A 23,416-nucleotide genomic window follows, 5' to 3' on the forward strand; every position below is an offset into this window, starting at 1 on the left:
CTGACAATCATGGCAGAAGGCAAGGAGCAGCAAGTCACATCTTACATGGAAGGAAGCAGGCAAAGAGAGAGAGAGCATTTGCAGGGGGAACTCCTCTTTTTTAAACCTAGATCTCATGACACTTATTCACTATCATGAGAACAGCATGGGAAAGACTTGCCTTCATCATTCAATTACCTCCCACTGGGTCCCTCCTGCAACACGTGGGAATTAAAGATGAGATTTTGCTGGGGACACAGCCAAACCATATCACCATACCTCTCTAATCTTCAATAACAGGTCCCATGTAACCACTAAACCTTGAAGTTCAGCACTGCTGCCCAGGTTGGAGTGCAGTGGCGCAATCGTGGCTCACTGCAACCTCTGCCTCCCGGGTTCAAGTGATTCTCATACCTCAGCATCCTGAGTAGGAGGCTGGGACTACAGGCACATGCCACCATGACTGGCTAATTTTTTTTTTTTTGTATTTTTTTTTGGTAGAGACGGGGTTTCACCATGTTGGCCAGGCTGGTCTCAAACTCCTGGCCTCAAGTGATCTGCCTGCCTTGGCCTTCTAAAGTTGAATCAACCTTTTTTTTTTTTTTTTTTTTTAGATGGAGTCTTGCTCTATTGCCCAGGCTGGAGTGCAGTGGCACAATCTTGGCTCACTGCAACCTCCACCTCCTGGGTTCAAGCAGTTCTGCCTCAGCCTCCCGAGTAGCTGGGATTATAGGCTGTGCCACCACACCTGGCTAATTTTTTGTATTTTTAGTAGAGACGGGGTTTCACCATATTGGGCAGGCTGGTCTTGAACTCCCGACCTTGTGATCTGCCCACCTTGGCCTCCCAAGGTGCTGGAATTACAGGCATGAGCCACTGTGCCCGGCCGAATCAACCTTTTTCTCAGTGCAGGTAGGCAGGGAGCCTGAGGGTTCACGGCTCAGCATCTTAGCAGTTCAGCATTCTTGCTGCTAGTCCTTCTCTAATTTTGGACACCAAAGTCCCCAGAAACTAGGCTGCTGCATCTTCAACCAGGTCCTTGAAGGTAGGCTGCCTCACTGACTTAGATTCCTGGTTTATCACCTTGTTCCATCCAATTATTAGAAATCCTTCCTAGTGCTCTAAACCCGTCAGGGGCTGGCTCAAATCACACAGCTAGTAAGTCTGGGAGTAAGAGTTTAAACCCAGTTATATATGACTTCAGGTACTCAACAAATGCCACTGCTCAATCACATAGCAAAAGCCCAGACTCGATGAAAAAATAAAGTCCTTTTGCATGAGATACCTAGAGGCATTTCATGTATGTATCATTTTAGACCCCAGTGGCCCAAAATACATTAGGAGAAAGAAGAGAAAGAACAAACTATCATCTTCCTACTGCTCATTCCCACAACTTAGTGAAGGGAGTTGGCAGAATCACTCTCAGTAGTAGAAACTAGACCCGGGACTAGGTATTGGCCTTGAGAAGCCAATGGACACCAACGGACCGTGACCTCAGACCAGCACCACGTGACACTAAGGATGGCTCTTCAGTGGCTTCATCACCCAACAGTATCTGTCCATGCCTAGCTAGAAGCCGAGAAGATTTTCCCACCCAAGAGAAATAGAAAGTGATAAATTCCACAGGCTCCACAGGAAAAAAAGATGTCTTCCTGTCAAGGAGATGAGGTGTGAGACAATGTTTACTGATAACTTCAGGGGTTCCAGATAGGCCCTCCAGTTTGCTTGTGCCTATAAGCTGAGTTACTTGGGAGGCTGAGGCAGGGGGCTCAATTTTTTTTTTTTAATTAGCTGGGTGTGGTGGCATCCACCTGTAGTCCCCACTGCTCAGAGGCTGAAGCAGGAGAATCACTTGAACCCAGGAGTTCGAAGCTGTAGTGAGCAATGACTGTGTGCCACTGCACTCCAGCTTCCAGAGAGACAGGAGACAGTCTCTTAAATTTTTTTTTTTTTTTTTTTTTTTTTAGATGGAGGGGATGGGAGTGGAGAGAGAGAAGAGGAAATGAGCAGGATGCTGATGGCTCGTTCTGGGGCATGCGAATGAGTGCCTGTGGGACTTTCAGTGGAGAGGTGTGGCAGGGAGAGGGACTAGAGGACTGAGGGCTGGGCTGCATATAGAAATTTACCAGTCACAAAACACAGGGCCTTTGAGAGAAGATAAGTGACTTGGGGAGAATGAACAGGGAGACAAAGAAATGGTTTAAGGATGAGTCTCTGAGAATGATCAAAATTTAGGGGAGAGGGAGCCTGGGAAAAAGCCCAAGAGGAGCTACCACGGAAGGAGGAGGAAAACAAGTTAAGTATGGGAGTCTCACAGATTTCTAGTGGGGAGAGTGAGGAAGAGGAGGAAACTGTCAACCACTGCAATGCTATAAAGAGGTTAGTGTGATGAGGGTAGATGCATGGCCACGGGATTTCGCAACTAGCAAGTCCTTGCAATGGCATGATTTAGGATGGGGCTAAAGGTGAACAAGGGATAAGACAGAGGCAGTATGGGCAGATGATTCCTTCAAAAACCTGTTTCTAAAGGGGAGAAGAGGGTGGTAGCTAGAAGACTGGAGGGATCCAGGGAGTGAAAAGGTTTTGTTCCTGCTGTTTTTATTTTAAATGAGAAGTTCAAGCAAGTGTCTATAAGGCAGAGAGCGTGCACAGGCCCATCTGAAGACACAGGACACAGGAGGAGGACTCCTTAAAGACTCAGGAGGAGGTAGGAAGGGATGGGATTCAAACACTCAGGTGACGGGTATGAGCTTATGGAGGAGGAAAGCCAGTGCTGTTGAGATAGAAGAAAGGCGGATGCTGGCAAATGTGAAAGCAAGTAGGTAGCACAAAAAGTTGAGGGGACCTCGTACCCAATGTCCTCTGTTTTCATGATGAACCTAACCTGGAAGAGGGAGAAGTGAGGGAGGTGACACACGGGATTGGGCTCCAGGGACGTGGTACGTGAGGACTAGAAGAGTTGAAACTGATAGTTAAAAATATTTAATTATCCTTATCTCATCACTATACATCATTTGTATTGAAACATCGTTATGTACCCCATAAATATGTACAATTAAATGTCAATTTAAGAAAATAAAAAATTAAGCAAATTTTAAAGAGATATTTTAAAGAAATAATGACTAAGATATTGTCTCTGCCTTTAAGCAGCTTACATTCTGCAGGAAAGACCAAATGAAATAATTCCTACAGTGCAGATAAAATAAGTGCTTTAGAAAGTAGGCCCAATGCCTGCAATACAAAGACAGCAAAGTCAACTTTGGAGCTTTTTCTTTGGAGGAGGTTGGAGAGGTAACTTTATTTGCCCTGGGTAGAGTATCAGGTTTCATCACAGTTCTAATAGATTAAGTGAGGGGGGAGGGGGAGGCAAATCAAAAGGCCCTGAAAAAAACAAAAACACGAGAAAAAAAAAATACTTTTCCTTTAGATGCAGAACATATGTTGGGAGAGGGCTTCTGAGATAAATCTTTGTTTTATAAGATTCTTCCATACCATACAGATAGGGGTTAAGTGATGAAATAAGGGAAGAATTGAAAACGATGACCAAAAATAGCCCACCAGTGTATCAGTACAACCTGAATGAAGGCCAGTTTGACAACATCTAGCAAATGATTTTTAAAATAACATATCCATCAAAAGATTGGAAGACAACCTAAATGTCCATTAGCAGCAGACTAGTTAACTCAGTGTGGTATATCCATATAATGGCTGTTAAACAGGATGAAGTATCTCTATACATACTGATATGGAAATATCTCTAAATATATTGTTACACTAGTAAGATGCAGAATTACATGTACAGTCTGCTACAGTATGTGGGGAAAAACATAATCACATGTATGTATATTAATGTAAAGAGTATTTTTGGAAGGACACTTAAGAAACTAGATACAATGATTGCCTCTGGGAAGGAAAACTTATTTTCACTGTATTTCATTTTGTAACTTTTCAAATTTTATACTATACGCATGTATTACCTATTGAAAAGCAAAGTATTTTTAAAATAGTCTCTCATTTTGAAAATATAATTCACTGTAGCTTGAGAGTTAAAAAAATTAAACAGCTATTTACTGACTTTTTCAATGATGTGAAGCATTTAATAAGCATTCCTAAAGAGCATGGCATACTAATTTTACATTTTGGGATCACTTTAATATTTAAGAACATAAAGAAATATTTTCCTAAAGTACATCACATCATGAGCATATCAGTAAGTCAGAAGATGGTTTAATTTTAAAATTTAGCAAACTAAGTTTTGTGTGTGGGTGTAATTCAAACAAAGCCCTTTTGTTGCATTCCTAACCACAAACAAGGAAGCTTAACTGCATGGGATGGGTAGGCTGATGAAACTGGAATTTGCAAGTGACATGATGTCCTTCTTAGATGATTTTGCCCTAACACAGAGAGATTTGAGAATGCAAAACAAGTTTCTGAGAAATCTACAGTAAGTTCAGTATTTTAAGCAGTATTCACTGATCACCTATGTGCCTTCGACCTTGTTAAATTATAGTTGGAGCTCTGCAACGTCATGGAAGGCCTAAGAGTTTATAATCTTGCTGGGGAGGCTCAGATGCAAGAAAAACTATTAAAGTCAGAGCATCATTCATTCACTCAAAAAATATTTGAGTGCCTGCTGAGTGCCAACCACCATTCTAGGTACTTGACGAGTATTTTCTCACTTAGCCTTTATATTATCTTTATGATACAGGACTATTAATGAGGAAAGTGAGGTAAATATAGACTAAACAATGTGTTCACTGTCACAAATGTAGTGAGCAGCACAGCTACTAAACCCAGGCATCTGTCTCCAGAGCCTGTGCTTTTAATTTGCAAGTAAGGAGCACTGTGCAATGAGGTGGGAGAGGCAGAGGAGGGAGACAGGGAGTAAGCAAATCAAACAAGATATTCTCATATAGTTATAAGGGTTCTGAAGGAAATAAAACTGGGTCATGTGAGAGTGTGATGGAAAGTCCCCGTTTAAGTCAGAGACAGCCTCTATGAGCGAGTGACATTCAAACCAAGACCTAAATGATAAGAAATAACCATGCAAAGAGCTGGGAGAAGAATATATAGCTCCAAAGGAAAAATGAATGCAAAATCCTTGAGAGGAGGAATGAGTTTGGGTTTTTAAAGAATACAACAGAGTATAGCCAGAGCCTTGTGAGTGAAGGGCAGATGGTATAAAATTCAGATCATATTGGGCCACCGAGGCTGTAGAGGCATTTTGGATACAAGCACCAAAAGCTCACATGAATGGGCTCTGAAGTCAGCCAGAAGGCTTAGTAGTACAGTGGGACTTCAGACGACCTTGAAAGATTGGTATGCTTTGGATAAATGGAGAAAGTGACAACTATAAATTGGAAAATAAAAAATTCTAAGAACTAATTTTTTTGTTGATGCTGTTCTTTAATGAACTGTCATGACAGATGTTGCAATGGGCTCTTTTTTGGCGCAGTGTTATAAAACTCTGCCAGTTATCAACTGGACCTAAGTCAAGTGTATAAGAATACAAAATAGACTACCAGCACCACAAAATAAAAGTTACCATATTTCTTATACCCCTTACTAACCCATCAATCTGTCCATCCATTATTGTTTAGTGCGCAATACTATGAGACAAAGTCCATCATAACAAAGTTCTAATCGAACACCCCCATACCCTCCAAAAAAGAAACAAAATACATCAATATATTCTGCAAATTAGGTCTATTAAATTAAAATTTCAAATATTTGAATTGTAGATCTTTATCATATTCTTATTGAACACTGTGCTTAGCTGGGGATAAAGCATTGGGTTTTTTTAGCTTTTATTTTAGGTTCAGGGGTACATGTGTAGGTTTGTTATATAGGTAAGCTTGTGTCATGGACTGCGGGTGTTGTATAGATTATTCCATCACCCAGGCACTAAGCCTAGTACCCAATAGTTATGTTTTCTGATCTTCTCTCTCCTCCCACCCTTCACCCTCAAGTAGGCCCCAGTGTGTGTTGTTCCTTTCTATATGTCCATGTGTTCTCATCATTTAGCTCCCACTTATGAGAACATGCAGAATTTGGTCTCTGTTCCTGCATCAGTTTGCTAAGGATAATGGCCTCCAGCTCCATCCATGTTCCTGCAAAAGACATGATCTCATTCTTTTTTATGGCTGCATAGTATTCCATGGTGTGTAGGTAGCACATTTTCTTTATCCAATCTGTCATTGATGGCTCTTTAGGATGATTCCATGTCTTTGCTGTTGTGAACAGTAAAGCATTGTTTTTAAAGATTCTTTTTACATGCCACTGCTGTTTTTCCCCCTTTTCCTCATGTATTTTTAAAATTATGAAATCTTTTTTTGAGACAGGGTCTCACTCTGTCACCCAAGCTGCAGTGCAGTGGCATGATCATAGCTTACTGCAGCCTTGAACTCCTGGGCTCAAACAATCCTCCCACCACAGCCTCCTAAGTAGCTAGGACTATAGCATGTACCCCTGTGCCTAGCTTATGAAACATTTTAAACATATATAAATGTATCTGGATTAATATAAATAACCACGTATGCATCATCGAAATTTATAAAGTTTATAAAGTCTTCATATTTTCCCCATATTTACTTCTGGTATTCCTCCTCCACCACACCCATTTCTCTTGCCCCTACAAGCTAACCACTGTAATGAATTTCTCATGTATCTTTTCCAGTGTTCTGTTATGCAAATACAGGCAAACATGAACATATAATCTCATTTCACTCCTTTCCCAAAAGAAACTTCATGGCCTGTTCTATCCCTTGCTTTTGGTACTCAACAATACATATTCAGCTGGGCATGGTGGCTCACACCTGTAGTACCAGCTACTTGAAAGTCTGAGGTGGTAGAATTGCTTGAGCTCAGGAGTTTGTGATCAGCCAGGGCAAAACTGAGACCCCCCTTCTCAAATAAAAGCCCTCAAACATATTGAAGATCATTCTATATCAGTATTTACAGAGCTTCCTTATACCTTTATTTCCTTTCAGCTACCTAGTACTCCACTGCATGCATATATTTGTTTCACCAGACCCCTTTTGTAGACACTTTTTCATGTCTAGTCTTTTGCTATTACAAATAATGCTGCAATGAATAACTGTGTCCATATAATGTTTTCTTTTTTTTCTTTTTCTTTTTGAGACGGAGTCTTGCTCTGTCGCCCAGGCTGGAGTGCAGTGGCGCGACATCTGCTCACTGCAAGCTCCGCCTCCCGGGTTCACGCCATTCTCCTGCCTCAGCCTCTCGAGTAGCTGGGACTACAGGTGCCCACCACTACACCCGGCTAATTTTCTGTATTTTTAGTAGAGACGGGGTTTCACCACATTAGACAGGATGGTCTCGATCTCCTGACCTTGTGATCCGCCTGCCTCGGCCTCCCAAAGTGCTGGGATTACAGGCGTGAGTCACCGCGCCCGGCCTATAATGTTTTCTACGTATGTTGAAATGTCTGCAGAAATTCTTAAAAGTGGAATTGCTGGCTCAAAGGGTAAATGCACTTACAATTTTGATAATTACTGCTAAATTGCCCCCTTTCACATTTTAAAAAGGAAATAAACTCAATATGAACAATTAAATGTCACTGTAGAAATAATTCGGGGGGAGGCCGGGTGTGGTGACTCAGGCCTGTAATCTCAGCACTTTGGGCGGCTGAGGTGGGCGGATCACGAGGTCAGGAGTTCGAGACCAGCCTGACCAACATGGTGAAACCCCGTCTCTAGTAAAAATACAAAAATTAGCGGGGTGTGGTGGCGCATGCCTGTAATCCCAGCTACTCAGAAGGCTGAGGCAGGAGAATCGCTTGACTCCGGGAGGCGAGGTTACGGTGAGCCGAAATTGCGCCACTGCACTCCAGCCTGGGCAACAGAGTGAGACTCCATCTCAAAAAAAAAAAAAAAAGAAAGAAAGAAAGAATTCAGGGAGAGATTATATCTTCTTTAGTATAGTATAATAGATGATATATATTTGAACAACATCCCTTTTTAGGCATTTCCTGTTTATAGGAAAATGATAGGCCCCAAATACTAATGATAAAAACATATAGCAATGGAAAACTGGGACCAAGTCAAACAACACTGAGCTGCACTCATAACATTGTTTCATTCATAGATCCAGATGGTGTTGAGATGTTTATAATATGTTCACAGAAGACAGAAAAGGTCTCAAGAATTTTTAAAAGAGTTGAAACAAACAAGAATCTTTCAAAACACGAAAAAAGGTGGCCATTGTCCTTCAACACTCCATTAGCAAAGACATTATTTTTGAGAAATCCTTTAGCCCTCGACAGCATCCCTAACCCCTTGTTTCATTTCTTTTCTTTTTTTTTTTTTTGTTTTTGAGACAGGGTCTCGCTCTGTCACTGAGGCTGGAGTGCAATGGTGCGATCTCGGCTCACTGCAACCTCTGCCTCCCGGGTTCAAGCGATTCTCCTGCCTCAACCTCCTGAGTAGCTGGGATTACAGGCGTGCGCCACCATGCCCAGCTAATTTTTGTATTTTTAGTAGAGATGGGGTTTCACCATGTTGGTCAGGCTGGTCTTGAACTCTGATCTCATGATCTGCCCGCCTTGACCTCCCAAAGTGCTGGGATTACAGGCCTGAGCCACCGCACCCGGCCAACTCCTTGTTTCTATAACTACTTCCAAGTTCCTCAAGGCTATCCCTCAGACCTTTTGGATTCACAAAAAAAAAAAAAAAAAAAAAAAAAAAAAAGCTAAGAAACACTTTTCCAAGGCTTTTCATAATTGCCTTATTAATATCTGTGTCTTTAAAAAAAAGTGGTTCAGTAGGTAGAAAGGTATGCATTAGGTAATACCATCTCATGGCAACACACAGTCCCTTCTGGAAAGAAAAGTTCTTTTTAAATGTCACATCCTGATAATATGTCCTGGGGACTTTTGACTTTGACAGCTGCAAATATGCAGACATAACACTGTAACACCAAAACTGGCATAAAAGATACAGCCCTTTTTCTTGTATCCTACTTTACTCCATTCTACCATGCCTGTCCCAATATCCCCTTCACTACTAGTCATCTCCTCCCCATCCTCCATTCTGAAACAGTTTTTGAAGATTAAATTTCATTGATTACTGCATGAAAACACTACTATAAAAGAGAGGGACTAGCAATAGGGGTGGGTGTTTTTCATTCAATTGCAGGGGGGTAATAAGTTGAAATGTTCTTTTTCCCAATATTCCCCTCTTTATATTCCCTTTGTCAGCAATGACACACACAGAGAACCAGAATAGTCAACTGTCCTTCCTACATGTCAACAGCTGCATAAAAATCAAGCAGAATTTGATGCAAACATTGTAATATCTATGATGTGTAATAGCATCTGTCTTTGCATTTTATTAACTTACAAACTCAATTACAAAAGAAAAGCACAGCATAAATAGAATAGCACAACTTCTAATTACCAATAAATAATTCTTGTTTCTCAACTCTCATTTGGTACTGGGCATTTTATTTGTTGGAGGAAGGAAGGATGGTTTCTACAAATTTCTCCAGATATCAGATATTGTGATTTTAGAATTTTCTTCCATACCGTTTCTCTGTGCCATAGCATATGTTGCTAAAACTTAGGAGAAATCACTTCCATGGTGGTGTGTTATTTTCCACAGACAGGCACATGCAAACACCCCCAAGACTGTCATGGATCTCAGAGAGGCTCAGATAGCTGCAGAGGGCTAGAAATATTGTGTGTGCCCCTAAATTACTATTGCTTTTTAGGGAGAAGATGTCTGGGAGCTTTCCCAAAGGACTCCTGCTGGCAGACAAATGAGGAGCAGCTCAGCAGGGTGCAGTAAAAGGTGTACAGCTTCTCCCCTCTATCCAGCAGATGGTGAGGCTGAGTGCCCGGAGAAGGCTACCCCTAAGCAGGAAACCTTCCTCCTTAATGAGAAACCCATAAAAGATTGCCTTCGAGAGTTTAAAGGAGTCCAAATACCAACCAACATATTTCAAAATTAAGCTAATTTTTATACAAGGCCAAAGAATAAATTAAATTGCACTTGTCAAAACAAATGAAGAAAGGGTTGTGTTTTTTGCATTTGTGTCTGTGAGGCAGAAGCCTTACCTTTTGGTGGTGATTTATTCTAAACACCACTCCATTAAACAAAAACAAATCCCTCCCAAACCTCTAACACCAAACAAACTGAATTCTCTTTTGGAATAAGTCTGATGCCTTGTGTTATGTTTTTCACTTCTCTATTTCACTGTCTTCCTCTTCATTTAAAGGAAAAGGCCACAAGTAAGAAATTAAAGGCAATAAGAAAACAAAGAAAAAGACAGAAGGCATTAATTTTAGTTAAAAATGTTAAATAATGCTCAAAAGAATCTATATGTTCAACTCATACTGGCAAAGAAACTTCATTCAAATAAAGTTTCCAAATGTTACTGGAACTGAAATAAAAAGAATAGTGAAGGTTTGAAGGCAGAGCAGCTGAAAATGTAAAAGACTTTAACACTTGCTCCAGCTCAATTCCTACCTACCAATATTTCCACAATAAATTTTATAATAGAGAAGAATTTAACTACCACCACTCACACAGAAGCTGACACTTGGGGAGAATAAAAATCAGAAGAACATTCTCTGTTACTCACTTTCAGATGAAAGAATGCCAAATAAAACTGGAGAAACCAGCCCTGTAATCTCTCTATATATAGATGAGCAAATTTTATAATATAAGCAGTTTATATTGTCTTTTTTATCTTTTACATGGTGTAATAATAAAATGAATGCCTATAATAATAAAATAAATACTCAAGTCAGCTAGAGAGCTAGAACATTACCATGACTGTTGCATCCACCTGTTTTTTTTCCATGTCCTATTTTAAGTAAAGACATCTCTAGAAGCAAGAGCTGGCATTTAGCATAATTCTGGAGGAAAATTTCAAATCAAGATTATATATGGATAAAAGTTGAATTTGAATTATAAGAGAAAATATAATGAAGTATTTAAATCTTCAATTGTGATGGAGTTAAATAATGTACAATTGGCAATCTCAATCAATACTTCTTTTCATATATGACTATAATCTCAAAGTTGAATGAGAAGACTGTACCTTTTCTTTGAAAGTTAGAATATACACATAGGTTCCTTTTGTCTTCTTTTTTTAAAAAATAGACTTAAAAAAATTTTTTTTTAGAGCAGTTTTATGTTCACATCAAAGCTGAGTGGAAGGTACAGAGATTTCCTTTCCCACACCCCCGCCCCACACATGCATGCTGGACAGGGCCGAGGAAAGAATCTTTGTGCCCGAGGATATCTGAATAAAAAACCTTTAAAACTGAAAGGCAAGGAGAAAAAAAGACAGAAAATTCCAGAACAGAATATCCAAGAACTGAGAGACAACTACAAAAGGTGTAACATACACGTAATGGAAATGCCAGAATGAAAAGAAAGAGGGAAAGGAAGAAAAGAAATTCTTGAAACAATAATGACTGAGAATCTCCCCAGATTAATGTCAGACACCAAACCACAGATCCAGGAAGCTCCAAGAACATGAAGCAAGATAAATACCAGGAAAACTACACCTAGGTATGTCAGTTTCAAACTACAGAAAACCAAAGATAAAGCCAAACAGCCTGAAAGAAGCCAGATGGGAAAAACACCTCACCTATAGGGGAGCAGAGATGAGAATTACATCTGACTTCTCCTCAGAAACCATGCAAGCAGGAAGAGAGTGGAGTAAAAGATTGAAAGTGTTGAAAGGAAAAACAAACAAACAAAAAACACCAACATAGATTCTAGATCCTGTGAAATTATTCTTCAAAAGTGTTGAAAGAAGTAAAGTCTTTCTCAGGTAAACAAAAATTGAGGGAATTTGTTGCCAATAGATTTGCCTTGTAAGAAATATTAAAAGTTCTTTAGAGAAAAGGAAAATGATCTAGATCAGAAACTTAGATCTATGTAAAAAAAGGAAGAGCATCAAAGAGGGAATAAGTGAAAGTCAAATAAAATAAAAACTTCCCTTTCTTTATACAAGTGTTGGCAATGAGAATAGAGAACCTGGCTACTAGTACATAGGTATATAACCATTCCCATAAGAAACAGCAATGGTTACTCTGAAATTCCCCAGGGAAATGAGGAAGCAAAACCGTGAAGTACACAGCACAAAGCACTTGTTAATTTGAATGGGATAAAAACCCAGTCAAGATACACACATCATAAAAAATAGGGTGACTGTATTTATACATAGGAGAACGAGAATTCCCGAACAGAAATATTAATAGTACACCAAATCATGTGAGATATTCAAATAATGAGAATATTCATAACAATTTGGAGAAACAGGCTTAAGCTTAACAGGCAGTTGGTTATTTTTATTTATAAACAGATATAGCACAACATCAAAAAGACAGCTGTTAAAGGCTTGTCAGTGGAGGATTCTGCAATGAAAGATTCTGAATCGCATTCTAACACAATACTGAACTTACCTTGTGGCAAACAGAAACATCCCAGATAGCAACCCTCTGGCCAATTGGATGTCATATTCAGGCATGGAATAAAAAGCCATTCTGCCCTGCTACTGCTCTTTCTGCTCCCCACAGCGTGGTATAAGCCTCACAAGTACTACATGTGCCTCCAGTTGGACGGCCTGAATCGCCTTGAACTTGCCCAGCTCAGCGCAAGTGGGAGGGACTCTCAATGCCAGTCCCCTCTGTAAATTGGCCAATTAAAATTCAATTCCTGCTCTGTAAGAGGGAAGAAGAGAAGGTGACCCTTAATGACTCCCTGAGAAGAGCTGGCATCTTGAACAATAGCCTATAGCTTAGAAATGCTGGAATTCTATTTTTGTGGGCAAGAGGAGGAGGGAAGCAAGGAAAATCATCTGATGATAGAATGCATCAAACTGAAATCAGGGAGTCCCCTTAAATGATCTTCTCTGCTAAACACATGCCCTCCTCCATATGCAAAAATGCCACTGTCTACAAAAGTGCTAATTGCTTTAAGCCTCCCATAGTTAGGGAGTCAACTGAAGCAGTGGTTCTATAACAACATCTCACTGCATCTTCCTAAGGTGTACTGTCATGAAAACACTAAGCCAGCAGCACAGGGACAGAACTCCCTGCCAAGGGACAGCACCACAGAACTAACCTTGCTGTTCAATTGAGAATGAATTAGAGGAGTCAGATTCTGAGCTTCTATTATCCATTCATCTTGATTTACTTTATGAAGCATGGTGATCTGAGATCCCCATATAAGGGTAAATGCTTAACAATTACATCAGACTATTTTTATAATGACTTGTGGGAGAAGGTGAGGAAGGAATGAGAAGTTTATGGAGAAAAGCATTGGCTTGGAAAATCTTCAGTTTCAAGCTAGAACATTTTGTCTCCTTTACCGACTCAATACCCTAGCCCAAGGCTTGATAGATTTTAGAGAGAAGTTTCTGACAAGATAAGTTAGATCGTAAGTATTCCTACTGATAGATAAGAGACAATGCAGGCATCTAAGCAGGAAAGGAAGGGTGGGATTGGATCTGTGAGAATATTAAGCCCTGGACCGCTAAAAGTGTCTCTCTCTGTTTAACTTGGTTGTTTCACTGGCTCCTATATATACCTGGGAATTGAGCTTCTGCCTTTTCTTTTTTCTTACAGATAAGTGAGAAGATCCTTCCTGGCTATTTTCTCCACAATGAATGAGCTATGAATATATATATATATACCTGTTACTCATGGACTTGGAACTAGCTCATGAGGTGACCCCAGCACTTTCCAATTCCAAAATCAGTATAGGCCTCTGTGACATGTCACAAATTAGAACTGCTCAATGCCCACCACCAACCTCCCACTTCAACATTTATAAGACTCCTAAGAAGATGACAGCACATCATGGTCTGCAGTCTTTTGTGTAAGGACAAGGCATCACTACCTCGTCCTTTTCCACATTTCCAAACGGGACTTAGACCAGAGCCAGCTCAAAAGAGCTCTTGATGGCCAAAACTAGATCCATTTAAGCAACAAAATAAATAACAGTAGTACTGAATTATAACCCACAGGATAAAATAAATATGAAAGAGTCCTTATTGACATGAATGAATAATGAATAAATAAGTAGAGGAGAGAAATAGGCTTTTTTTAAAAAGAATTCTAATGAATAAATGTAGAAAAAATGAAATAAAGAACCAAATTTAGAACATTATAGTAACAGTTGTCACAGACAACACTGATAGATGCCAAGATCAGTGAAGAAAGTTTGAGGAGAAACAGGATATTTCCATAGCCTGAAAATTATCTTTCCATAGCCTGAAAATTATCTTTCCAAGGTTATTTATTAATTACAAAGGGACAAATAGTAACTTTAAAATAGGAAAACCTGGCAGTCTTCACCATAACCAAATAATCAAGGTTAATCATCACCAGTAATGAGACATATTGACATCATGTAACCCTTACATGAGACAGAAGAAAACATCACTTCTGTGGTATTGTCAAAAGCCATCACCTCAATGTAACCATGAGAACACATCAGACACACCCAAATAGTAAGCATTCTACAAAATATCTGGCCAGAGCTCTTCAAAAGTGTCAAGGTCATAAAAGCCAAGGAAAGACTGAGGAAATATCACAGATCAGAGGAGAATAAGGGAACACAATGTGGGATCCTAGAACAGAAACAAGACATTAGTGGGAAAGAATGGTGAGATCTGAGTACAGTTTATAGTTTATATAAAGTTAAGTCTGTTAGCTAATAGTATTACACCAGTGCTGATTTCTTAGTTTTGATATTTGTACCACGGTTATAAAGGGCGTTAACATTAGAGAAAGCTGGGTGACAGGTATACGGGAAATCTCTGTACTATTTTTACAACTTTTCTGTGAGTCTACAATGATTTCAAAACAAAAAAGTAAAAAGCAAAACAAACAGGATGTAGGATCTGAGTGTAACTAGATGAGAATGACTCCAATTTCCTAGGTTAGTCCCATATCAGTAACAGTTGGGTTGCAGAGAGACTTCTGGGGGACAGGAAAATTAGGAGGTACACTAACGTAGTGTACAGTCATGTGCCACATGATGACATTTCAGCCAACAATGGAGTGCACATTATGACGGTGGTTCCATAAGATTATAATGGAGCTGAAAAATTCCTATTGCCTGGTGAAGCTGTAGCTATCACTCACGTGGTTTTGATGCTGGCATAAACAAACCTACTGCACTGCCAGCCCTCTAAAAGTACAGTACATACAATCATGTACAGTACATAATGCTTTATAATAAATGTGTGTTACTGGCTTATGTATTTACTATATTATACTTTTAATCATTATTTTAGTCTGTATTCCCACTTATTAAAAAAAGAAGCTAACTGTGAAATAGCCTCAGGCAGGTTCTACAGGAGGTGTTCCTGAATAAGGCAGTGTTATCCCAGGAGAGTTCAGCTCCATGCACTGCCCCTGCAGACCTTCCAGAGGGACAAGACATAAAGGTAGAAGCCAGTGGTATTGATGATCCTGCTCTGTTCGGCCTAGGCTAGGGTGTGTGTTTGTGTCTCAGTTTTTAACAAAAATGTTTAAAAGGAAAAAAAATTCAATGAAAAAAAGCTTTTAGGATAAGGATATAAAAAAGAAAATATTTGTGTAGCTATACAATGTGTCTGTGTTCTAAACTAAGTGTTAATGCAAAAGAGTGAAATATTTTTAGAAGTCTAAAAGTTTATAAAGTTACAGTAAGCTAATGTTAATTACTGAAGAAAAAATTTTAAATAAATTTGGAGTAGCCTCAGTGTACAGTAAGCAGTGCACAGTACCAGCCTTCATGTTCACTCACCACTCACTGGCTGACTCGCCCAGAGCAACTGCCATTCCTGCAGGCTTCCTTCATGGTGAGTGCCCTATGTAGGTGTATCCTTTTTATCTTTTACATTGTATTTTTGTCTGTGTAGACATGCAAATCCTTACCGTTGTGTGACAACTGCCTACAGAATTCAGTGCAGCAACATGCTGTCCAGGTGCATAGTCTAAGAGCTACACCATAGTCTAGGCTACACCATATGGCCCAGGTGTGTAGGTCACACCATCTAGGTTTGTGTAAGTGCACTCTAGTATGTTCAGCAACAATAAAATCGCCTAATGACACATTGCTCAGAATGTATCCCTGTCATTAAGCAATACGTGACTGTATTTGTGGAGATATGACACATACATGTAAAATTCTTAGTGTATGAAGAGTAAAAATTCCAGCCGAGGGCAGGAGTGATGTCTGCACCATCTAGCTCATGACTTTTTACAAAGGAAATTGCTTGTCGCTTATGTTCTCCATACAGACATGGCGCCATCGGCCAGCTTTGACCACACTGATGAGAGCAATCCCAGCTTGTTATAAAGATGATTTATTTATGTTTAGGATACTAAGTAGATATACATTTGTTTGTTCCACTCAACTTTCAGGGATTGTTTGATAAAATATTTTAATTGTTTCTAGCTCAAACCCAGGTCTATGTGATTCTATTGCTGGTATTGTTAACCCCCCATCAGTTTCTGTGATTCCCGCCCTCCCTGTCCTAATGGCCCTGCAGATATCCCCAAGTGCCTCATACCAGCAACTCAGCAGTCACTCTTTAGTTTTTCTCTCCCTTATCCTACCCTCATCTGCTATTTATTCTGCCTCCCTAAATTTATCTCAAATCTGTCTCATCTCTTGTCCCATCACCATTGATTTAGTTCAGGTCTTGATCATTTTCTTTCCAGGCTGGAGCAGAAACTCCCTAACTACTACTTTCTGGCCTTGAGGACTTTGGCACTGACATTAGATTAGCCTATTGGGCCCTGTGGACACCTCCTTGTTAAAGAGAAAATTTTGATTCTCTATATTTTAAAGATCCTAGGAGGCTAAAGGAAACAGTGATAACCTCGGAGCTTCTGCTTCTTAGGATGCCTCTGGGAGCATCCTTGCTGGCTGGATCTCTTGAGTCAGAGGTCTTGGCAAATCTCACCCTATTCTTGGCCTGACTCTCAGACACCAGCCAGTTGGCCTCCCTAGACCTTTGGTATGTTTAAACTTCTTTTAAATTTTTTTTTTTCAAATGAAATCTAACAAAGAACCTTAAACACTCCAATACAAGTGTTGTTTTATTATATAACATTAAGAAATTCTTTTATGTATATTTGTGTATTATTGAACATGGATAGTCTAAAGATGCCAACATGGATTTGCATAAATCCAAATGATATTGTTTGTTTGAAGCTCTGTCTCCCAGGCTAGAGCGCAGTGACTCAATCATGGCTCACTGTAGCCTCGACCTCCCAGGTTCAAGCAATCCTCCCACCTCAGCCTCCAGAGTACTTGGGACCACAGGTGTGTGCCACTATGCCCAGCTAATTTTTATATTTTTTGTAGAGACAGGGTTTTGCCATTTTGCCCAGGCTGGTCTTGAATCTCTGGGCTTACAGGCATGAGCCACTGAGCCCAGCCTACTTATTTATAATGCAAGTCGACACGTCTATATGAAAGAACTTCCCAAACTGAAATCAGGATAATTGGTTGCTATGATAACGTTTGTTGCACTCATGACATGGTAGGCACAGCCCTAGTGCTTGACATGTATCGGCTCTTTCAGTCCTTTCAGCATCCCTAGGAGGCGGATCAGTTATTAAACTTATTTTACAGTTGGAAGTAGAGAGAGCTTCTATAACATGCCTGAGGGTCTATGGTAAGTGGCAGAATCTAGGCTTGAATTTTAGGTAGTCTGACACTGCACAAACCCCATCTTACTCCCCGTTATCATACTACCTTTCATGATATCATACAGACTTCTGTGATAATGATGAGAATGATGAGGATAATTATATCCACACAGCATTATACCACCACCTAACATTTATTTTTTGTTCTCTCTGAGTGGGCTTTGTGCTGAGTGCTTTGAATACCATATCTCATTGAATCCTATAGTTGTCATATGAAGTAGGCACTGTTGTGCTGATGCTGAGGCATTGGTGTAGTGGCTGAATTTGAATCCACTGCCTCCTAGCTGAATGCTATTCTACAAGAGCAAACCTCACAGGGCTGGTGTGAGAATTTAATGAGATAACCCATGCAAAGCCAGGACACCTAGCACATGGGAAGCACTCAGGTTCATTCACTCTCAAAATCTGACCCACATGGGTAAGTAGCTATGAATCTTTGTTAGGCTTACATTGGAATCTTGGGACATTCCTCTGAGAAATTTTAAATGAAGATTAGTTCAAAGATGAATTAGTCTTGCTGTACAATTTGGCACACCGATCATTTCCAAAGTATTAAACATCAGTGTATCACTTTTAATGTTTTAAATTATAGTTTTAAAAATAATTATAAATGTATTTTTGAAATGATATTTGAATCAAACTATTTGTGGGACCCTGGAATGACCTCCTAGGAACTTTACAGTTCTTTAGAACCTTGTGCGTAAACTACCATTAATAAGATCAGTAACCTTCTAAACTCTGAGCTTCTATCTCGCCTCCTTGTTCTGCCTCTTACCTCTCTCTCAACAGCCTGTATCCTGACCATCCTTGCCCCCAACTCCTCTCCCAGCAGCTGAGTGGCTTTTCAGACTGAGTTCTTTTTCTGAACTGCCAGCACCAACTTCCGTGCCTCTTACCTGTGCTTCAGCCGAAGTTTAACCCCTCCTGACCACGCTGCTTTCCTGTGCTGGGGGCCAGAGGTGAGGTGTTCTGGGCTGACGAAGTTAGAGACGCTAGTATCTGCATGGCCTGGGTCTGCGCACACATCTCTGTCAACAATAGGAAAATAAGAAGCTGAGCATGATGGTGTTCATGGACAGGAGCACAAATGAATCTTAAAAACCGAAAAAGCACATGAAAATGAACCCTGGAGCCAGACCAAAGCAGCACAGCTAAGTACAGGGTTCTAAGCCTGCACCTAACAAAGTCCTCTGCCCTATGAAGGCAAATCCACTACTGAGTGTCACGTCTTCCTTTTTTATCTATGTTCCTGTGAAGCAATAAAGCATCATTTCCCAGTCTCAGAAAACCCAGATTTTCTAAGCAAAAAGGAAGAAAGTTATAATAACTGTTACAAAGACAAACTCCCCTGTAATTTGGTTTTGGTAACAAGGGAAAAACTGGATTCACTGAAGCAAACTGTCAAACGAGGTGGTTTGAAACCAAGCCTCTGCCACCTTGCTTCTCAAGTTCACTTTAAGGAGCGGGATCTCCAAGTGTAACAGGCCTTGTCCTGTTCAGTGGGTGGTAGCTCAGAAGCACATGCCAACTCTTGAGCTTGAGCTATTTCAGATTGTTTAGATTCCACTGCACTGGGAGGCAAGCCTTTTGTGTGTCCATTTAAATCCACCCTCCCACCCCCAGTCCCTAACACCATTCCCATAACTCTCTTCCTCCATACTCCCAGGGAGTCAGAGAAAAATTTTAAGCCCTACATGGCCAATGTGTTCTGCCATGGGAACAGGAACATTTCTTCGCCTTAGGACAGTGACAGGTCATGAATTTCTAAGCATCCTGACTGTACTCTTGATGTCTTATCAGACTGTCCCCTGCGTCAGGCTTTGAAGTTTAGTCATCATCTCTGTTTGTGGGGAACCAGTGGTTTATTTTCAATTTCTGTCTTCAAGGATTTTTCTAAGCCTCTGAGATCTGACTGGTGGGCCCATAAACAGAATCTGGAGAAGGTACAAATGAGGCCGTGCCTCCTCTGCACAGGCCATGGCTGAGAGGGGAAGGGATTACTGAACAGCTGTTAAGAATAAGCCCCGTCCATCTGGCCTTCTATTTCCTGGAACACAGAACGGAAGTGAAAGAGCTTTCTTTCCTAAATCCTAAGGCAAATGAGAGGATCTCCTTTTATTCTACAGCATGGGGGAGATGGCCAGGAGTCCAACAGGGAGTTTCCATTTCTAAGCTCAAGTTTTCATGTTTACCTTAGTTATGTCTAAGCACCACCACCTCCTTCTGTACATTACTTTCCTCACCGAATTTAGGGTTCTTGCCTTTGGATATATTCAATACAGTGCTAGACTTGAAGTTTGAAAATTGGTTGAGGTTATATCAATAATGAACCGAATAAAGTGGTCAAGTAAATTCTGAGTCTCAGGCTCCTCATCCACTGTAAAGTGAAACCATGAGGCAGCGTACAATGGTTAGGAGCATGGTTCTGGAGTCTGAGTCCTGGCTCTACCCACTGAGCAGCTCTGTGACTTTGTCTTCTCTGTACTTCAGTTCTGTCATCTATATAATGCATGCATAGGAACAATCAGTGACTACAAAGTAGATTGAAAGATACCTCGCCATCCAATACCTGACTGTAAAGATTCTACGAGTGTAAACAGCACACTCTAAGACCACCCATTGGTACAACCAGGGGAGGGACTTTTCCTTTCCAGGACCCCCTTAGACCCAAACTTTGTTTGTTGGGGGAAAACAATCAAGAACAGGCCTGAGCTTTCATAAAACCTTTGTAATATTTAATAACTTCCTCATTTTTTGTGTAAACCAAAGTTTTTGACTCCATTTTTTTTTTGCACAATGTCTTGGGCACCAAAGACTGAGCTCTTTTCTCTTTCCTTTCCACTTCTCCTTCCTGGGAGATGCCTAGAGACAGAGGTCTAGGAGTGGTGGCTGTCACAGTGAAGGGCTGGCAGGAAGAGCAGGCAGAACAGAAAGAGATGGAAGCATGAGGAACATAAAATCATTCCATCGATTTAAGCATTTTCAATGCATGATTCCTTTCTATACTAGAAAAGCAGAGACCAGCACCCCAGCACTGCCCCCAAAACCATGTTGTCCTACTGCTTGTCACCTCTAGAGGACCAGCTGAAATTAGCAACTGGGTGTGAGAATCCTGAAACCCATTTTGATTCTTGTTAATTGCAACCTCCAGGCTAATCTTTGCCCCTCCTAATCTTTGCCCTCCTGCCCTGGATGGGTTGGCTCTGGATGCCAGAAAGAGCCTGGGCACCTGGGTGAGCTGTCTGGATGCACCACACAAACTAGAAATCAGGCTTGAGAGAGTGCTAGAATCACCAGCACACCAAGCACACCTTTCCTCCCTTCAACTCTTTCTGGAATAATCTGGGCAACAAACACACATTTTAAAAATTCATTATATTCAAAAAAAAAAAAGAAAAAAAACCCATAGTGAACCTAGGTGGAAAATAGTCCTGGCATGAGTGCTGGGAAGCCTGTCATCCCAGAAACCAGGGCCTGGAATTGTTTCTTTGCCCTTCCTTCCTTCTGCCTTACCTGTACATTGAACACCTTACCTGTACATTGAACTCATGCTGTCTCTAGAATGCACATTTTCTTACCCACTTCAAGTTACTACTTAGCCTCAAAACAGACTGCCGTAGACAAAGTCTGCAATGTGCTTTGATCTCATCAGGGAATGGTGCCCCACTGGTGCACCAATGGTTATACATGACTCAGGCAGATTATGCCAAGTCTTCCTTAAAAAAAAAAAAAAAAAAAAAAAAAGTGTGCTTTCCCATGTGCCACATATTATTCCCACAACTTTTTTATGAAGGAGAGAATGAATGAGGGTTTAAGTCCCATTTTACAGATTGACAACCTGAGATTCAGAGAAGTTATGTAAATTTGCTCAAACCACACATGGAATCATATTCCCTTGGGACTGTCAACCACTCACTCTCCTTCCTTTCAGTTTGGCAGGTTTCAAAAATGTTCAATTTATGCCATAGATTTTGTAGGCTTTACCATTACTAACCCAGATTTGGTAGGGAATGGTGATCGTAGAGCCATTAACTAAACATATTACCAAATGAGCTCATTTTTACTTAAAAGATACTAAAAGCTACAATGTCTCACTTAAAGATAACCAATGATACATTGTAGAAGCCTGGAAATCAATGAATCCAGTTCAAGAGAAACATATTGGGATAAACTATACACTCTCCAGGCCTATTGGGCTACTTCCAGATCCCTAAAGGTACCATCCTCTCCTGGCTTACCCGCACTCATCCTTCAGGTTTCAATTTCGACATCATTTCCTCTGCTAGCTACCCAGAGGAACTGTGGAAGTCGGGGTGAGGTGGCCCCTTGTGTGCTAGCAGTGCAGCACACTGGCTATAGATGTGCACCTCAAAGTGCAATTCACACTGGCTGCTGGTTGCCTGCTTGCTGGTCCCTCTCTTCCACAGGTCAACAAACATAAACTAGCTCAGCTTAGAGTCTGGCACAGAGAGTTGCTCAATAAATATTTGTTGAATGAATAAAGTACAGATGACCCTTGAACAACACAAGTTTGAACTACGCGAGTCCTCTTACATGCAGATTTTTTTCAAACAACTGTATCCACCTCTCCTGTCTTCCCTTCCACCTCTTCTTCCATCTCTGCCACCCAAGACAGCAAGACCAACCCATCCTCTTACTTCTCAGCCTAGTCAACACGAAGACAATGAGAATGAAGACCTTTGTGATGATCCACTTTTGATTAATGATAGTAAATGTATTTTTTCTTCCTTATGATTTTCTTAATATAATAACATTCTTTTCCGCCGGGCGCAGTGGCTCACGCTTGTAATCCTAGCACTCTGGGAGTTCAAGGTGGGTGGATCACGAGGTCAAGAGATTGAGACCAGCCTGGTCAACATGGTGAAACCCCATCTCTACTAAAAATACAAAAATTAGCTGGCGTGGTGGTATGCGCCTGTAATCCCAGCTACTCGAGAGGCTAAGGTAGGAGAATCACTTGAACCCAGGAGGTGGAGGTTGCAGTGAGCTGAGCTGGCACTACTGCACTCTAGCCTGGCGACAGAGGGAGACTCCGTCTCAAAAACAAACAAAAAACAAAACAAAACAAAAAACCATTCTTTTCTCTAGCATACTTTGTTGAAAGAATACAGTACGTAATGCATATGACATACAAAATATGTTAATCAACTGTAACTCTTCCAGTCAACGGTAGGCTATTGGTAGTTAGGTTTTAGGGTAGTCAAGAGTTGTAAATGGATTTTTGACTCTAGGGGGTTAGCATCCCCAACCCCCCACCCCGTGTTGTTCAAGGGTTGACTGTACTGCTAAATGTTCAACAGATCTGCAGCCTTTCTTCCCTCCTATCTCCTTTTAACTCACAAGTTAACTTGTTGGCAAAACTAACAAGACATTTCTTGGAGCTGTTTTATGTTTATGTTTCTTGCTGTTCTCCAGTATCTGTATCTCAATATTACCGTGACGAGTAATGAGCTAGGAATCAAAGCTGACCTGAGGAAGTTTAGCAGAGGCTAAAAAAATACACTGCAGTATGATCTTTCTTCTTCCAGACAGTTAAACAAGAAAACCAGGCCAGCCACCCACATATTTCTTCTACTTCACATGATGAGGACATTCATATTTGCTCTGCCTGCCACCAGAATATATACTGACTGCTTTCTTATTTGCTTTTTGTTTTTTGTTTCATTTCGTTTTTGAGACAGGGTCTTGCTCTGTCACCCAGGCTGGAGCGCAGTGGTACAATCTTGG

The 23,416-nt window shown here is 40.6% G+C and overlaps 1 protein-coding gene and 1 long non-coding RNA gene across 6 annotated transcripts in view; one reads left to right on the forward strand and one right to left on the reverse strand.

Moving 5' to 3' along the window:
• Window positions 1–18,945, forward strand: part of LOC134731526 (uncharacterized) — a 94,128-nt gene extending 75,183 nt beyond the window's left edge. The window contains exon 4 of the long non-coding RNA XR_010113862.1: window positions 18,458–18,945. This is a non-coding gene — a long non-coding RNA (uncharacterized lncRNA). The remainder of the gene's footprint in view (window positions 1–18,457) is intronic.
• Window positions 1–23,416, reverse strand: part of SHROOM3 (shroom family member 3) — a 358,912-nt gene that overhangs the window by 52,331 nt on the left and 283,165 nt on the right. For 2 of the 5 annotated variants that reach the window (XM_055297255.2, XM_055297257.2), the window contains one exon: window positions 18,565–18,696. The exons of 1 other annotated variant lie outside the window; for it this stretch is intronic. In XM_055297255.2, coding sequence (XP_055153230.1) covers window positions 18,565–18,696 — 132 coding nt within the window. Of the gene's footprint in view, window positions 1–12,418; window positions 12,527–18,564; window positions 18,697–23,416 lie in introns of those variants that run through there. 2 more of the 5 variants (XM_055297259.2, XM_055297256.2) reach the window with 2 other exon arrangements.

This window comes from Symphalangus syndactylus, chromosome 10 (assembly GCF_028878055.3).
Source record: "Symphalangus syndactylus isolate Jambi chromosome 10, NHGRI_mSymSyn1-v2.1_pri, whole genome shotgun sequence".
NCBI lineage: Eukaryota > Metazoa > Chordata > Mammalia > Primates > Hylobatidae > Symphalangus > Symphalangus syndactylus.